Source organism: Pithys albifrons, chromosome 4 (assembly GCF_047495875.1).
Source record: "Pithys albifrons albifrons isolate INPA30051 chromosome 4, PitAlb_v1, whole genome shotgun sequence".
NCBI classification, from domain to species: Eukaryota; Metazoa; Chordata; class Aves; order Passeriformes; family Thamnophilidae; genus Pithys; species Pithys albifrons.
Window position 1 is genome coordinate 98,285,033 of NC_092461.1, and position 20,076 is coordinate 98,305,108.

Below are 20,076 nucleotides of genomic sequence, written 5' to 3' on the forward strand. Positions count from 1 at the left end.
ACATGTCAATTGTCATCAAAAGTAAAGTCCTGTGAGATATGTGAGAGTGTTAATGTTAGTATTTCTATTTATCTTTGCATCTTTGAGAAATTTCAGGAGAAATGTTATTATTGCAATGGTGAAATTTCTATTGCAGCATGGAATGTATAGCTGCTAGACAGTAACACAATCTATACCTAATGCAGTAAGAGTTATGAATGATAAAACTGCTAAAAGTTTCTGAAAGAAAAAGAGTTGTGTGATACTCAAATTTATACCTGCATTGGCAATTGCTCTCGTAAGCATATACAAAGGTTTGTAGCAAAATACCAGCATTGTAGTCTCTGAGTCAATATTTTATATTCACTGCAAAGGTTTGTAGAAGGAAGAGCCACAAATATCACCGGCAGTTTGACTGTCTTTTAACCCTGATGATTAAAGCACTTGGAATGGAATTTTATTGGCTTATCAGCAAAAATGTTTGCTGCTGCATCCCCTAAGCCCAAATTTGGCATTTTATCTAATTCTTTCCCAAATTTGTGGGTCTGCACACAAATTCTTCCGTTTCCCATGCACACATTTGCAAAACCTAAAGAGACAGTATGCACTTTATGGATTCACCATGGACACACGACTTCAGGCTGTGTGTGTTAAAGATGAGGAAGAGAAGAGAAAAAGAAGCAGCAATACCTTCTGCTTCTTTTGAGATTAAAAGGAATCTTTAAGCATGATCAGAACAAGTGAAAACATTTTCCTCTGATTCTCCTTAAGTATGAAGCAAAGCAACAGAACCTGCCAGGAGGAAGAGCTTTGAATTCCATGGCTACTCCTTCCACAGTACTACAGTTACAGGAATCCAAAGGAAGATAAGTTGCTCAACTACTCTGCACTGGCAGAATAACACTTCATGCCAGGACCCAAAGGGAGAGAGATATATAGATGTGTATTTGGATAGATATAAAAAAGCCTGTCAATTGCCTTGTTCTTTTAGACGCATCTCAGGACAACAAACAAGATGATTTATTGATACCAAAGGCAAGAGTGTCCTCCCAGTTGCATGCTGCATCAAATTCCCACCTCTTTGCATCACCCTCTCTGGTTATCAGAAAGTTAGCTGAGAGATCCTCTCATGCTGCTGAAAGGTTTCCACCCATGTCTTTGTCTCCACCCTTTATCTGCGCGCTAAGGCATTTCAAAATCTCTTTACCACTTGATGGTAACTTGGATGCCAGGTCCTGTTTAACAGCTCTGTCCTCAGTCACCTATAGATGAGCTCTGCATTTCTTTTAAAGGAAATGTCATGAAAGAATAGGGTGGATCAGGTGATACTTTCTCAGGTTTGTTTTGTTTGTCGAGCTTTAAACAGCAGGACAAGTAACACAGTTCTGTAGACACTGCATAAACATAAATGAAGAAAATAGACATATAAGATATTTTGTCCTCTAGGAAGATTGAATTTTTCCATCTGTGCCATAGAAATAGCTTTATTTTCTATGGCATCACTTAAGAACATGAAGTTGATTAATGTCTTGGATCATCTGTCACATGTGGAGAGCTGGGATTGCTTAGCATCATAAGAAGAAAGTTCAAGGAGAATCTCCACACATTTATGTACTCCAGAAAGAGGTGAGACAGATTTGACTCATTGGTACACAGTGAAAGGAAAAGCAATAACAGACATAAATTAAAATAGCAGAGAACTACATCTAAAAATCAAAAAAAAGGAAAAGAAAAGGGGAGGGGAGAGGGAGGGGAGAGGGAGGGAGGGGGGGGAGGGGGGGGAGAGGGGGGGGAGAGGGGGGAGAGGGGGGAAAGGGGGGGGAGGGGGGAGAGGGAGGGGAGAGGGAGGGGAGAGGGAGGGGAGAGGGAGGGGAGAGGGAGGGGAGAGGGAGGGGAGAGGGAGGGGAGAGGGAGGGCAGAGGGGAAACACTTTTTGCCATGATGGTGATCAAATATTAGAAGAGATATTAAACACCCCAAAAGAAAATGTTCTGAACAATAAACTCTAGCTGACCCCACCTGGGAGCATAGGCAAGGATTAGATGAGGTGCCCTCCAGAGACCCCACATACCTCAGCACTTTGCAAGACATGTTTTGAAGATACTACGAGAGTAGCAGTCCAAAATATGCTTTATAAATATTGCATAAAAGCATATTCTATTACCCTATTCATTATTACAATGGTTTTGGAAGAAAGAGTTGGTTGGTTATAGTCACATTTTTGTGTGACTTCTTACGTTTATGTAAAAGTACAGAAATATTTTACAGGAATTAAGAAAACAATGTTTGTTTGTTTTGGATAATCCAAAAAGTATTTGAAAAGGTCTACACAGTCCAATGAGAAAAGTAAGGCACAATGAAATTACATTTCTACTTTTGTTTGTACATGGAAAAAGTAAAAATGTCACTTTGGCTAAGTTAAAAATGGTTTCACGTATTGTAAAAATGTTATCAAACCAGAAGAATAAAAAAAAAAGGTCAAGTTCATGACTGGATGCTTCACTGAATTTGTTTCCACATGGACTTGCCATTTTATTGAAAATATCAAGCACATAGATCAAGGTTCCATAGAAGTGAATTACTAGACCTGATAAGAAAAAAAGTCTTAAAAAGTTTGAAGGTTGTTGCAACACAGGTTAATTGTCTCATTACCCATGAAAAAGGGCAAAAATTTCCCAAACATCTTCCCCTCAAAAAGTATTATTGATGGTTCTGAAAAAAAGGTGACTTGAAAGCAACACAAGGATGTAGAGGAATACTCAGAAAAACAAAAAATAAAATACAACGGTGTCAAATACAACACTTGTTTATACATATCAACCCTTCGGCTTGGGATGTTTAATTAGCATATTGAGATCTCATTAGATTTTGCTTCTTTGGCTTTTTTCCCTGGCAGTATGGCCTGAAGTCAGTGCAAATTAAGTACTCCAACTGCCCCACAAGATTGGGCTCATAATTATTTCTCACCTTAACTTCATCTAGTTCAGCTGAAAGCGACTAAAACTTGAGAAAGAGACAAACATGTTTCAAACAGTCTCATTTGAATGCATTAAAAGTTGTTAATGGGTATGCCTAAAGTGTCAGGCATCTGGCTCAGATGTTGTTTGCAACATATGCTTGCTATGAGCTGTATTAGAAGCACATTTTGAAATAAGGCAGAAGAAAAGATAATTAGTTTGTCAAGGGCTTTTGTGTATAAGACTCAGACTACACAAATATTTGAAAACCAAAAATTTTTTGTAGGAGTTGTACTTCACCTGCATTGTTTTTATTTGGGGGTAAGTTATTATTATTGGTTTTAATTATTATTATTAACTGCAGCAAACTTATCATACAACACAGAATTTAGTAACGACTAAAGGCATATGAGGGAAGTCTAAATTATACATTTATGCTTCTAAGATCACCAGATCCTGGAAGTAGTTCTTTGTGCACACCTTACCCTTCTGGTACACACATGATGCTACAGTATTTTTTATAGTTTTAGCTATGCATGTTCTGCTGCAGTCACTAAAGTGGAAGCACATTTTCTATTCCTTTTTTCCTTCAAAAAGTATATAACTAAATCAAAATGCTGGCTATACCACCAAGATTAAACATGAAGAGAAGATCTTAACCTTGTGTATTACAAGATGGAAAAGAATAAAATTTTACTTTGCTTCATGAAATCCAACAAAGAATCTCAAAAGGCTATTCTACTCCAAGTTATTCCAATGGGAATGGCCAAAGCCCAGCTTATGCCCCCTTAGAAAACATACACTAACAAGAGCAGAACACAAGGGTGAAAGCTCAATTCCTCTGTTAAGACATAAATATACCTACATCAGACACACCTGTATCAAATATACCTAGATCAGACCTAGTGCTAGGAAAAGGAGTAAAAGAAAAGCAGTGTAGTAGATGTTGACACTTAGTCTCTGCAAGGACATACTAGCCAAATTTAGTGCATTGTGGCTGAAAACATGGCTGCTATTTGTTGCTGTTTTTCGGGGTAGCATAGATAGCCATGTTACATCATAGCACACGTGCACAGAACTGCACTCAGGGTCCACAAAATGGCATCCAAAGACTAGTAGCAAGGTCATCCCACTACAAAAGTTCTTCCTGTTGATAATGGGAACAGGCTGATTTGCTAAGTCTTAGTTTGATAACCTGAATAAAATAATATGTCAGCTGTAACTGTTTTATAGGAAGAGAGTAGGGGCCTTTTTATGCCTGATAGTCAGGGTTTATCATTAAGGGAACAAATCCATGGAAATAGGACTGAAGCTCTTTCTTTAAGAGCAGAATACACTTTAAGTTGCTGAAAAGTTGTGAAGATAATTACAGATGCAACTCATGCCTGCATCAGTCACAGAAGCATGCAACTTGATGACAGAAGTTTGTATTGCTTAAATATTTAAGGTAGGATAAGAAGGGTCTAATACTGAGAGATTAAGATCCGGTAAATTCATCAGGAATCTAAGATAGAACAGCTTACAGGATGAACTCACCATGAATTGCAAGTGTCAATGACAGTATTATTGGTCACCTTTTCATCTTCTCTGGTTGAGCTTGGTTACCACAGGGGATGGATGCACTACATGAGTTTGGATGATTAATGGACACCTATTATTTTTGGCCTATAAGGTTGCAACATCACAGTACAGAGACTTGAGGATCACACGGTTTTGCTAAAGTTCCTGAGCTGGAAAGCTGCCAGCCTGGAGAGCTGCTCATAAACAATTAGTAGAACCTTCTTTAATGAGTGCTACAAAAATAGAAAAAAAAAAAAGAAAAAAGAGAAAGCCCAACACACAACTTCACAGAACAAAGCTGTAATAAAGCTGAGGCAATTCAATTGAAAAGTTCTGCTGAACAATTAACAAACCAAGGTCAGAGCACTAAGTGGATTTGCTCTAGTGTAGGCATGTAGGAACACACGTGCACACACATAATTAAAAGAAAAATATTATTTACTGAAAATAAGGGGAATGCTTCCTGAAAAGTCTCTTAAATTAGTGTGTGTGTGGGAAAATAGTGGATAGAATACTGGAACCATTTTGAAAATACAAATGATGGCTTTATTTCCTGCTATACAATTTCTTCTATATACCACAATACAGAAAATGTTATCTCCTTTTTGTTGAAGAAACATGTCTTGGTGAGGGAGGGGGAAGGCAAATTTTTCACCATTACTTCTTCTTTTCCTAAAGAAACAATGAACAAAATCTTCAAAATCTCACAAAGCACATAAGCTAGAAGTTTGCCAACATCTTCTGCTGAGGAAAACTCTAATGCACCCCCCCAAACTAGCAAAAAAAGCCCCAATAAACAACATGAAGTTAATCCCAACTTTAAAAATTTCTGTCAAAACATGTATTTCCTACATTACAGACACTAATGTAGGTACAGAAAATTACATTTTTACCTCAGTAAATATTAATCTCTAAGATCTCTGTATAAATCAGTAATTGACTGTTATTAGCATTGAAATTTCTCAGGCTATCAGATGCAAAGTTTTGTTAGCATTATAAAGACTTTTTTTTCCTTAGAAATAAAAAGATGTAAAATAAGTTACATGACCATACTAAAAAGCACTGAGAATAAGTAGATTGAGGCTATCTAAAATATTTTAACTAAAATATAGTTCACAATGTCTTTCTTATGATGACAGTACTGGTAACAGCTTCTTTAGCTATCACTGCAGAATAAATACTCTAACCTCCCATAAATACTGAAAAAATGAAGCAATATAATTTTTCTTGAAGTCAGCAGTAAAAATAAATCAGATGGGTGGACTTTCCCATGATTTACAGCTCAAAATTAATTAAGACCATCAATAATATACATAAAAATCAAGTAATAAGAAAATTAATGAGAATTATCTCTTTCACGTGTGTTTCTGTAAGCTCCACCCTATGCAGAGTTAATACTGAATCTTAAGACCGACTACTACACACGTTCCTCCCCATGAAACAATGTAATGTAAATTGTGTGGCTACGTTCTATAGTACTAAAGTAAGGGTAAAAACCAAACAAAACAACCACAACCACCACCACCACCACCACCACCACCACCACCACCACCACCACAACCACAACAACCACCACAACAACCACCACCACCACCACAACCACCACCACCACAACCACCACCACCACCACAACCACCACCACCACCACCACAACCACCACAACCACCACCACCACCACCACAACCACCACGACCACCACGACAACCGCGACCACCACGACCACCGCGACCACCACGACAACCGCGACCACCGCGACCACCGCGACCACCGCGACCACCGCGACCACCGCGACCACCGCGACAACAACCACCACCACGACAACAACCACCACGACGACAACAGCAACCACCGCCACGACAACCACCGCCACGACAACAACCACCACCACCAAAACAACCACCACCACCACAACCACCACCACAACAACAACAACCACCACCACAACAACCACAACCACCACCACAACAACCACAACCACCACCACAACAACCACAACCACCACAACCACAACAACAACAACCACAACAACAACAAAATAATTCAGGATAAACTGAGGAAGAGTTTTAGTGGATTTATTTGCACAGCTTTGAAAGAATAGCCTCTGGTCCAGGCTGGAGGCCGGACTTTTTATCCATTCACATCAGCTCCCTATGGAACAACCTCACACCCGAGTATGAGAAAAGGCAAGTTTGAGTATGGTTTTCATGGAACACAGACATGAGCACAATCCCAATGGATGTGCACAGACAACTTGACAACCTGTGCCTGGTCAGCACAGCCACTTATCCCATCTACCTGTTAGAACCACTCGTATACCACAGGAGAAAGACAGGATAGTACAAGATCTTACAAGTACTAGGCCCTTTATATTTTGCTATAAAGAAAAATAGGATTTCTAAGTGAGTGGAATTCAGTCTGGGTCAGGTCCTCAGCAGAATAAAACAAAAAGAAAACAAACAAACAAAAAACAAAAAAAGAAAAGAAAAAATGTATAAGCTACTATTCATTATTTATCCACTTCTGAATTTTAACAAACATCTTTAGTGATAATAGATAGTTTTCTATATTTATAGACAAACAGCACTCTATAAATATTCAATTTGACTATTTAGCATACATATCCCTAGTTTATATACAATAGATGTAAAAGATTGGTAATCACTACACTATTTTACAGTCAAAACTATTCAGTGAAACATTTATTTACTCATTAAAATGCAAATAACTAAATCCCTTTACTCTTTATGGTTTACATTCTTCTAACATCTGAATAAAAGAACAGAATTGATAGGTTAATTCCAGTGCTAACTGGGGAATCATATCATACTTAATGGCCATATAAATATTTGTATCTATATTTCTGTATCACAGTTAACAGTAAGAGATTACCAGTCTCTTAAAGTAAAAGAGTAACCCAGTAAGACACTGCCAGTTTCAGAATTTCATAATTAAGATAAATTAGGTATAGCTTTTGCTGTATGGCATCCAAGGTGGAAAGCTGGAATGCCTTTATAGCGAAGAAAGTTCAGATCCTCTGCAGGACACTTCAGTCACTCAAGCCAGAAATCTGCCTCCTTCTGCACTGCCAGCATATGAAACTGTGCTGCCTCCTTTAAGCTCCTACACTGGAGAGAGTCTAACAATTCTTTCTAGCAGTGAGGAAATGAAATAGTTCAAGGAATACTCCAGTATTTAAAGTCCAGATATATTCACTCTGTGAATGTGTGAAAATTGAGCAGTATTTATGTTGTTTATAGGAAACAAGAAAACTGTTCTTTTAATTCATGAGCTTGCATATCTTGCTGCTAATCAAGAAATGAAAGGAAAATCACCTATTTTTACCCCTACTATTTCAGCACCTATCCCTGAAAGCTGTGCTGCCTTACGAAAGACACATTTTTAAACAGAACCACATAGAACCAAAGAATAGGTCGTACACCTTGATAGTACATAGTTCTAATTTTGCCAAAGGGAATCTGTCAAAGCTCAAAATGTCCTTCCATATAAACTAAAAGTATTGTCAATTCCTAGTCATCATCTCTTATCAGTCCCCTGAATTTGAATTCAAACTACAAACTTCCCTTACAGTCCTTGGAAAAAGTTATTTGTTATGGAGCAATATAGACTATTTCGCTAGAGTTTATAGAAGGCATTTTTTACACAATGACAAATTAGTTATATTGGTGCAAAGCTAAATGATATTTCTCTGATGAAATAAGGGAATACAACAGCCACGCAAAACATGTAAGCACTATGCTTCCTAGTGTCTCAGATAGTTATTAATGTATTTGAAGATGATGTTCTATGATACTACAACCACAATGTTCTTTGAAAAACACCACATGATACTACTGTGTCATAGAATTTTTATCCTAAATCATTAATTTAATTTCAGTCTATGCAAAACAATATTTGACTTGAAAGAAGACTCTGGAAAACTGTTGGGGTTTTTTCCCCTATTTTTGAATTTACTGAAACTTAATTTACAGTCAAGTCTGTAACAGGCAAAGTCTGTTATAGGCGAAGTCTGTAACAGGCAAAGTCTGTAACAATATAGAGAAGGAAAGATGAATGATCAACATTTTAAAATAGGAATAATTCTGTGTTTGGTAATAGCATCAAAGAACATCTTATCTCCATAGGAGCGGAGCACAACATAAAGCTCTGATTTGTTCTTTTGAAGAAGTTTGCCATGTAATGCTTTTCATTACAAGACAGGAAAATCAGTGAAGCATGAAATATCTACTAATAGTTATATTCCTCTTGTTAATCTCTTGCCTTAAATCAAATCTCAGTCTTCCAAGAAACTACTGCTTTGCTGTAAGTACAAAATACATGCAATAAATGTTCTGGCTTATGGCCCTGGCTTGTTGGCTACTAAGTTTTCTGTGAAGTCCAAACATAATGGGAGGATTTTTCTATTTCACAAGATGATAATCAAATTTAATTAACATTTTGTCAAACAGCTAACTCTAAGTTTCCAAGATAAATAGCTTTCACTGAGATGAATAGCCATTTTCTAGTTGGATAACTACTAGCACAAATGGAATCATATTATTTCAAATAATATTCTACTGAGTTAGTTTCTTCCTGACTTACTTTAAAATAGACCTTACTCTTTTTTACTTCAACTACATCTGAAAGACTAAAACAGAGGAAAGAAATGTTGAAGCTCAAAGTTGTCAGTGAAAGAATAAGGTTTTTGGATCTATGCTGCTTGTAGGGCTTTATTTTATAGAAATGTACATGCTTAAACACATGTTCATGTCACCAGAAGAGCAGTCAGCCTGTTCCCACATCAAGTCACTTTTACACACTTCTAGGGCTTCAGTTTCAAGTTTGAGCTGTACCTCATACAAATGAACCAAAAGATCACATGTTTGGACATGTGGAACTAAACCAAACATTCTCCATTTGTCCTAAAAAGGTAACTTCCCTGATTCATCATGGTATCAAGTATCTTTCATCTTTTCCTTATGTCAGGTTGTTAAAAGGCCAACAGCAGTTCTGTGGAGAAAAAACCAAAACCATATCTATACTTCTGCATAAGATAAAAATGATAGCATAGTATATATCATGTGCTCCACAGAGAACATGCTCCAGTAAATAGTCATCTTACAGAAAAGACATTCACCTTCTTAATTTCTTAGTTCCTTAATTAATCATCAAAATTTCCTGTCCAATTGTGATCCCATGCTGACTCTTCTTTTTTATTAATTTTCTTTCCCAATACTAATGCTATGAAATAAATACTCTTATATTATTTGCCTCCAAAAGAGTTAAGTAAAATTTTCAGTATAGACCACATAACAGGTGGCTTGCCTGAGGTTCTGAACACACACAATATATGAGGTTCCTGTAGTTACAAACAAAAAATTCAAACATGGAAATCATATCATATCTCTAGGTGGGTTTAATCATTTGAGGGGTTTTAGTTTGTTTGTTTGTGTGCACGTTTAGGTGAGTTTTATGATAAAGGAATATACAATATCACTCATACCTCAGAACACCACAGTATTTTCACAACACTTGAAGAAACATTTTTAAAATGCCACTTTGAAAAGCTTTTTAGATATTTTATTTAATGTTCTAAAAAGAGCCTCGGCTCAATGTTGTTTATGTCACTAAGATAACTTGCAAAAATAAGATAAAAAATATAGAGATGCTTTTATATTTAGAAAATGTTAAGATAATTTTTTTTTAATTTTAGTAAACTTTTCAGTACTGTCTCTCACAGTACTCTTCTGGACAAAGTGTTATAGTAAATGGGGTTACATCAGGCTGATGACTGGCAACTAATGGGGCTCCATTTTAGGGCCAGCTCTCTTCAATATATTAATCAACAATGGTCATGGCACCAAGCCTGTCAGATTGCAAGAAGAAATGCTCTCATGCACATGGTATCATTTCTGCGGTTGTCCTGTGCAGGGCTAGGAGCTGGATTGTAGGATTCCTGTGGGTCCTTTCCAACTCAGAATATTACATGATTCTGTATTAGATTATGAGTTACACAAATGAGTTTTGTAACACAAAGTCCATTGATAAAATATTTTGAGCCAAATTCAAAGCTAGTGTCTTTGCAATTGTTGAGAAATTTTGTTTCCCCTGTAGGGTTCTTTTAGTCTCATAGACCTGTTCATAATGAGTTTCCATTTCATATTCACCATGTCACTTTGAAGAAAAGATCAATAAAACAGCTAAACATATTTTAGCTCCTCAACATTCTAAACAACGACCTCCAATTTTTCATACCTGTTTTTGTATGACCATAACGGAAGGTAATATTTGAAATGGTAAACTGTCCATGCATAAAACAGCTTTTATGATAATAAAATACTTCAACATTTTATCACTAATAACACTGATTTATTGCTCCCAATACCGTGTGGGTGGAGCAATTCATGTAAGAACCCTAATGCCACTTCCCAATGTTTAAATTAAATTGGCTGTAAAATAGAAATAATAAATTATGTTGCCTTGTGGGTTATAAGATTACATTTGTCCAGTGGTTCATGAAAAATTCTAAGCAATGTATTTGGTTCTTACTTTTCATTAACCATATACCTCACTTATATGGTTAAGTGTTAATACAAGAGAATTATTACTTTGAAGTGGGAGCTGTTCAGAGACATACATGTCTTATTCTAACAGTATCATCCACTTAAAAAAGATCTTTCATTTTCTCTTTTCTCTTTTTAAGATAGCATCTATATTCCCATTTCAAGTTTAGTTACAGCACTTTGCTCACCTGGTACTATACATCACATTCTACAGATATTTCCATCATGAAAGTTTTTGCTGGCCAGTCATTCCACTGTAGTTTTTCTAACCTACACCTTTGATGTGCTTATTCAAAAATCCTACTCCTCTCACAACTAGTGCAACAGTCTTGTCATGTGAAAGGGAGAGGGGCAGAAATGCAAAGATTTCTAGTCCCACCTGTATTAATATAAAGTTAATAGCTATAAGCATCCTCAAAACAATCAAAGCTTTATGAACGCAGCACTGTCTGTCAAACTATGGACAGAACACAAGTTGGAAACATTTTTGACCTTTGAGGACCACACTTAAGCCAGGAAGAACTTAATATCTATAAGCTTCAGAAAATCTCCAGAAAATCAGAGCCTTATGGTCCCAACACTGCCTGTCAAAATATAGACAGCACACAGGTTGGAAGGATCTCTGACCTCTGTTATGAGACCAGACTTAATAGCAAGAAAAGAACTTTCTTCACAACAGCATCCAAAATAACATTTCTTATGTGACAGTTATTGTGGGTTTTGCATTGCCGGTGATAATGTTTAGCTGCAAGATTGTATTTAATTGATGACAAAAGTCCCCAAAAGAAACCAGCACAAAACACATTCTACAGAGACAAACATACCAAACATAAGTTTGAATACAGTAATGTATCCCAATTTCTCTATTTGCCAAACCCTCCTAAACCTTTAACGGGTAGAGACCTATTGGAAAAATAAGAAGCTGAAATTAAACTTTGTAAGAGGGAAGGAATAAAAGATATAATTGCTGAAACTAAATATGTTGAGGCAGTTACCTTTTTCATAGAGGAGGACCATGGTGAGATCCCCACAGAGGTTAAAACTGCTGTCATCTCCATAGTGTGGGCTAGCAATTGTCCTGGGACGTTCAAATGAGCAGAACTTGTAAGCATTGCACTCAAACCAGGAGACAACACTGCTGTCACGTGAAAGGGAGGAGGAAGACAGAAATGCAAAGATTTCTAGTCTTAACTGTATTAATAAGAAATTATTATCAATAAGTGCTTCCAGACAATCAGATCCTTTTGTTTCCAACATTGCCTATTGACTACGAACAGCACAGAGGTTGGAAGGGTTTCTGATTTCTGATATGAAGCCACACTTAATAGCTAGGAAAGAACTTTTCTCACAACAGCTCCCGAAAAAACATTTATTAATACAAGTATGTGACAGTTATTGTGGATTCCGCTTTGCCGGTGAAAATGTTTAGCTGCAAGATTGTATTTAATTGATAATAAAAGACCCCAAAAGAAACCAGCACAAAACACATTTTACAGAGGCAAGCACACCAAACTCAAGTTTCAATACAGTAATATATCCCATTTTCATGACAGACAAAAACTAGCGACAAAAAACTACTAACCAGAAGCACAGCCACCTAAACCACTTATCTAGACACTCAATAACATAGAACAAAAAAATAGCTTGCACACCACTCTCTCTGTAACACAAAGCAAAAGGAAAGAACAGAGCTGCTTCTCATCAACACACGTGTTGAAAAAGAAACTGCACATTGCAAAAGAAAGCAATAACTAATATAAAGTAGCAAAGTGTAAAGCAAGTTACTGTTATTAGTATTAAGGTAGCAAAATGCAATTAGTAAAGAAGGTGCTTATAAAGTAGGAATCAAAGTAGCTGTTGGCATAAGATGTAAGATAGAATGTATGAAGGAATAAACTTTGTAAGAAAGTAAAGTTAAGAAAGTAAAGTATGAAGTATAGAAACACATGGTTCTCACCCTTACATTGTTCCAAGAGAAGGAGGCAGGACAGGCTGCCAGCAGCTACCGTCGCAGAGACATGGCATTTTCCCGTCTGTCCTGCAGTTAAAACTGCATTTCTTTTTATACCTTTTTTTTCCTTCAGGTGGTTTCATGTGACTATAGTCAAAATATTTTGGGAGGTGATATAGATGCCTGAGGGGGGTGGGCTCCTTGAGTCTGCAGGGTGAGTCAAACAGGGTGTGGCAAAGAAAGGCCATGCTAATTTAATAACATGCTATTATTTAGTAATACCCACCACTTATCAGTTTGCCTCACTTTTGTCTTCTTCAGGGAGCACCCATGCAGGGGCCTGAGGCGTTTCCCTCAACCCATTCAGGCTTATCAGGGCCATCACCCTACAACTGGTAAGACAAAACCAACACCTTTTGAAGCTAGAAAGTCATAAGGGGTTAGTCGTTAGAATTGAAAAGTTCCTTAAATTTGAGTTATTAGTAGAATGTAAATACAAATACAACACTCCCATCCTACTGGTAAAAAAGGCTGATGATAAGAGCTATTAATTGGTGTAAGATTAAAGGGTAATTAACAAAATAAGAGGACATTCACCCACTAGTGGCCAACCTCTACACCCTTTTGACCAGACTGACAGATGATTTAGGGTGGTTTGCTGTGCTTGATCTTAAAGATGCCTTTTTCTGCATTTCTGTATCCTAAGACATAACACCATGTGCTTTAAAACTGCTTGATAATCTTCTTCATAATGAAATATGAACAACAAAAATACCCCCAAGAGCAGATTACCAAGACTTTTCAAGTGTATCACATAGCAAATTCTTCATTTGCCTTTGTGTTCAGGTGACCTAGTAGGTCAAGATAATTTGAATTAATAACATCAGAGAAAAATAAGGTCAAAAACTATGCACAGGTTCTTATTCAGTAGAGTGAAAAGGCTTCTTCATGGTAGCTCATATTTTCCCCATATCATGTAAATATTTAAAGCTACCAAAAAATTCCCCACACTAACAACAGTAGAGTTTAGGCTTTTTCTTTTAAAAGAAACTTCTTGATGCTCTGTGATGAACTTACTAGTCTGACTCAATAATGAGTGAGGAGTGATTAAGAACTCAAATGAAAACAGCAAGAACTGACATATTATACCCAGAATCATTTTGTTAATAGCCAAACCCAAATGATTTAATCAATCAGCAAATAAATAAATCTAGTGTCATCTTTGTAACCATGAATATATCTTCTGTATTTTTGTGAATGTCATTAAATCTTTTTATATTAAGTAAATATCTGTCCTCCTATGCTCTGACTATTCAGTGTATCAGCAGAATCTAAAATCTACTTACATACTGAATAAATAATAAGGTTAAAAATCTGTTGCTACTTATTATGAAGACATGCTTAGTATTATGAAGCTTAGGTTAAAAATGGCAAAATTTAGTGTGTTCTCAAAAGTAAATTTAATATTTCAAGATTACTGAGGAGCTGAGGGATTGTACTAACATGCTTAGTAATACATACTACTGCCTCTCATAACATAGTTATTGTGTCTCTTCACTAAAGAGAAATCTTTCTTTTACTTATATTTGGCTTTTGCAGCCACTTTTTTCTTGTCATACACATCAATCTACAGGTCTTTTTGGGTTCTGCAGGTTCTCTTAATTTGAACCAATTGCCTAAGAAATAAACACTGCTTCTTTTAGTAAGATGTTAAGGTGTCCACATTATGTAAAAAGCACTTCAATTATCTGGTAAGATATTTGACAAATAAAATTACTGTGTTCATTCATTGTTATGATTTAGAAGCACAATTATTTGGATTATACATTTTCAAAGCAATACAGTTCCATAGAATAACTAGCAGAATAACTATACAGAATAACTACCTAGATTTTCATGTACTGCTGTGACTCTATATTGCACCTGCTTTCTTTGACTCTAACATTGTTTTGTTGGTGGTTTTTTTTTTAATTTTATTTTAAAATTACAACTCTGTCGGGTATTTGAAAACAAAGTTGTACCATTCAGAAATGCATGTCTAAAAAAATAAACTACAAAAGAAACCCCTACCAACCCTACCAAACAACAAGAACAACAAAAAAGCAGTTTGTCATGTCCTAATGTCTTTTAATGGAAGGTATCAGTGATACTCTTCTCTAATAAGTTGTCAAGATCCAATTATCTACCATCAGGCAGTAGTGGAATGACTTGTTAGAAACTATCTAAAGTGTGTTTTGAAACATTGCTAAATATCATAAAAAGAACAAAACAAACCACTTTGGTTTTACCTCGCCTGATCTTTAGGATACAGACTTGCCTGCTAGACCACAGCACAGTCCTGGTTCTGCAGATCTGCTATGTCTGGACTCCTCCTGGTTACAGCTGCACCTCTAACTGAGGAGCCATGGAAGGTATTACCACTCTAATAATAATTGTACTGCAAACAAAAACATTAACAAAAATATCTTCTGTGCACTCTTGCATTGGCTCATCCAACCCACTGATGATATACTTCAACATAATTCAGGTCCTTGTATCAGGAGACACACAAAAATACTGTCCTAATCCACTAACATTGTAAAGTTGTTCTATCTTTAAGATAGTGAAGTTCCCAGGTTTTCCTTTATTGCTGGTCTTTTTCCCCCTTAGGCTTGGGCTGGTGCACATCCAAAGGCCTTTCTTCATTTTAAGTTTTTATTTATCAGCCCTTCCTCACAGACTTTAAGTACCATTATTTCCTTTACTCCAAAGACTATATCCTCCTTTTCGGTCTCCAACAGTACTGAACTGCAGATGGTATTTACAAGGCATGGAGAAGTTTTTCTCGTGTAAGTACATTAAAGAAGTGGCTTGATCATACGACCACGCCTCCTGAGACAATTCTCCTGGCTTTCAAGGTATTGACTGTTACAAATTCTTCTAAGTCAAAGGAAACCGTTACCACTTGAGCCTCCAAATACTAGCCTAACTACTGCTCACTCAAGAGATAACAACTACAACCAAAACCAGACATAGTTTTGTAGCAATTTTTAATTAATAGTTAGAGCCCTTGAAAAGTGCAATTACACAGACAAACCTATCCAAATATATATACACACACGGCTGCCGTTTGTGAATCCCTCGAAAATACACTGTGAAATACAGGATGAAAACCACTTATGTAGATTTCCAAGTACCTGAATGTCATTTGTCATGAATAGTCTGCACTGTGTCTAGTATTCTGTTCCTGTATTTGACGCTTCCAGTTTGCAGGATTTGAGAATACAGAATGAAATCACACACCTTGAATTTCATTAATACAACTCTGTTTGCTAAGCGGGTTAATAAGCATATGCTGAGTATAGTTACATTCCCTTCAGGAAATGTAAAACACTATTTAAAACAGTGAAATTACCATAATTGAAAGAACACAGATGCTCTTTAATAATCTAGTAGATTGCACCCTCCATGGAAATGCTCATTAATTCTATTTTAAGACAGTGTGATTCACCTGTATGTCAGGTAATTATCATTGAAAGCTAGGTTAGCAGAAAGGTTACATATTCAGGTCTGACGACTCCATCAGGATATGCAAAATTTTCTGTTTGATGGTTATCTGCCTATTCACTTACTTCCCCCAGAGTATGTAATTTATAAGTGTGGAGGGGGATAAAATAAAATCATCAGAAACATTAAAGTCCTTTTTAAAAAAAAAAGAAAATCACTTCTCAGTCAGAGACTTCAAAACATTACTATAATTAATACAGTACTATCTGCAATCCAAAGGAGTAGGTTATGATCCCCATAACTAGACTTCCCAAATCCAAAACTGACTTACTCCAGTAGTAATAAGTCTTGATAAGTTGCTGTAAACTTGAGGAACAAAAGAGTAATGTGTATTAAGTAACAAACAAGGACAGAAGTACAAGCAGAATTTTCAATGAGATCATCCGTACTGTTTTGTACATGTTCACTACAGGACTTTAGTAGTCAAGATTCTTTAACAGAGCCTAATGCAACATCATGTAAGTCCCTGTTACAACATTGTTAAAACAATTAGTAAATTTCTGCCAGAGGCATAATTTGACTTGTGTTCCTTTTACCTTATGAGTGATTTCCATATTCACAATAAAAGGTGTTCAAGTAACACCTTATTTGTTGGTTTACAGAAATGTGTGAAAACGACTCAAGCAAACTTATTTCAAGGGATAGTTCAAACTTATTCATTGCTTGATTATTCAGATAATCAAGTATTTTTCAAATATTAAATCTTTTTCTAAATTGGTTTTTCTTTTCTATATTTCTTACTTCCTGAAATGAATATCTTAAAGTTGCTTACAATTGTGTATGTATGTAAAACACTTAAAAACAGTAAGTATTTAACTCCACACACACAGACTGTTTGTTGTAATCTGTCAAATCAAGTTAATTGCAAAAAATGAAGAAACAGAATTTTCCTAAGCTTATTTTGGCAATTTTTTAATAGTTTTAAAATATACTTTTAGATGTCTTTTCTGTATATGCAGATCCCTGAAGCTTGAACATGTTCACAACTTACTTTTTGGCTGTAGTTAACATATGCTTTGACAAAATGCCAAATATGAATGAAATACCTCCACTTTCCCAAGAGAGTAAGACTCACTCATCAGCTGTTACAACAATGCAGGTATATGTAATACTGTATTTAAAGTATATGCAATACTGTATTTATCAAACCTGTCCTTAAACACTCCTACAGAAGCTGTTGCTGTCCAGTTGGAAACTGTAACAATGTTTTTCAGCAGATTACTCAGAAGGCTAGATTAAGGCATGCATCTCCTGATTTTAAGTCTCAAACAGATAATTCCTTTATTTTAACAATAATTAACAGGGGAAAATGTGGGGGAGTAGGAGAAGTAGGGGAGGAACAGTCTATTACCACCACCAGTGAGAAGGGTCTCTGAGGGCCTCAGCAAAGCAGTTGCCAGTGACTGACGAGGGACAGGGCAGGCAGGAGCAGGGCAAGCATGGTGAGGATGAGGAGAGGTGACAAGGATGAGGAAAGGCCAGCAGGACTGAGAGATGAGGAGTGAGGCCAAGAGTGGGGCTTAGACCCTGGGTAAACCTGAGCTGGAATGGCCACCAAACACCTCTTGGCATGGTCTTAAATGCCCTCTGGTGGATGCTTATTGGCCATTGTGGTTCTGGGAAGACCTTTCCATGACGGTTGCTTGAGCTCAGCCAAGGCAGGAAAATGTAACTAGTTTTGCTGTCAGTCATACATCACGGGCTCCCCAAGATGTCAGCCATCAGCCCAAAATGCCTCCTGGGTCTGTGAAGACAGCCCTGCAAAAAGCTGGTGTCCTCTACTTTTTTTCCGTCCCTGGGCTCCAGTAGTGGGGATCCTGGAAGCTGCCAAACCTACACGGGGCAGTACCCTCAGCTACTGGAATCAGCTCTGTCTTTATGGAGTGGCTGATTGCTGCTTGTGTGGAGTTAAACAGTTTCAAACTAGCCTTCCCTAGGGCACTTAGTTGCCCCATGTCTCGGTGAGAGCAACTAATTACATTATGAATAGGTGTAATTATTTACTGCCCCGGTCAATGTAAAAACATACTAGTGAGTTAGAGACAGAACAGTCTCTTATAGAAGCTGCTCAGGCTGTCTCAAAACAGCCTCCCAGATTCCCACATTGACAAGGACATGAAGTCATAGGACAAGGAGAAATGGCTTTAAATTGAAAGAGGGTAGGATTATATTAGATAATAGGAAGCAATTCTTTACTATCAGGGTGCTGAGGCACTGGAAGAGGTTGCCCATATCAATTGCAGATGCCCCATCCCTGGAAGTATTCAAGGCCCAGTGGGATGGGGTTTGGTTTAGTGGAAGGTGTCCCAGCCCACAATGGGGAGGTCGGAACTAGGTGATATTTAAGGTCTCTTCCAATCCAAACTATTCTATGATTCCCATATGTCAGTTCACCAAAGGGGGGTTTATGTGAGTTTATGCTTTTTCCTCCAGACCACTGTTTCTTGATGGTGTCCAAATGAAAGAGAATACCTCTTGAAGGTCAGGCATTCAATCCACCCTCACAAATTGTCTTCCCAGCCTCCTAATGAATCCAGGATAATCCAAAGATTATTCAGGAAACAGAAGGTTACTTCATTGAACTGTGATTATTCTTTATCCTCCCCTATACACAGTATTGCCCTTTCTTAACAAAAGAACCAAGCATACTCTGAATGAAGTAAGAATAAGCCTTCTGCACAGCTCAGTCTAATACAGAGTTGGGGATCCAATCAAGAAAGCCTTTGCTATAGAAACTCAATGATATGTCACAGTTCGTTTATGATTATAAGCACTCCCTTTAATTTTTCTTTTAAAAAAGTACTTTTATTCAGGCATTTCATTCCATCACAACAATAATGCTATGCTGAAAAGGCATAAACTGTCTAGATCTATTAAGCGTGAAAAGACAAATAAATAAAAGCAGTATAGTATCAGCACATTACCCTTTCAGGTAAAATTAAAAGTAAAATTCAAGGTGAAATTTAACATATTCAGAAGCTGTAACCTCACTGATTCTGTGAATAACTGGAATGAAGACTCTGGAAAGTTGTTGGTAGGGAGTTTGAGTTGATTTATTTTAATCTTTGCAGTGGTGTACTATATCGAAAAAAAGTATAAAAGAGAAATATCTGCTCTTTATGTAGCAAAGCCAAACAAGCAAGAAAATAGAATGTTTCCATTTTATGCTTTCATGATCACATTCAACACACTTATAACTTATAATGGGTTATGAGCTTGACTGAATACATCTGTGGCAATTGTATGTTTCAAAATTACACAAAAACCAAGAAAATGGAAAAAGATGGGAGGGAAGAAGAAAAAATATTTCTTGCCAAAATAAAGATATTTGAGATTTTTTCTAAGATATACTGAAGACAGGAACTGCAGGAAAATGAAAAAAAAAATAGTGTACCCAGGCTCACCAGATTCAAATCAAAAACCCCAACCATCAAACTCTGAAGAGTAGTAATAACAAAGAACAAAAGCTTGCACAAAATCCCAAGACATTTCCACTGGCTTCTAAAGCTGCGTGTAATGTCCA

General features: G+C 36.8%; 1 protein-coding gene across 1 annotated transcript in view; it reads left to right on the forward strand.

Annotated features, from left to right (window-relative positions):
- LOC139671441 (uncharacterized) overlaps window positions 1–6,545 on the forward strand; it is a 31,074-nt gene extending 24,529 nt beyond the window's left edge. Inside the window, exon 3 of the mRNA XM_071554269.1 lies at window positions 5,985–6,545. Within this exon, the coding sequence (XP_071410370.1) occupies window positions 5,985–6,545 (561 nt within the window). The remainder of the gene's footprint in view (window positions 1–5,984) is intronic.
- Window positions 6,546–20,076: the final 13,531 nt, after the last annotated feature.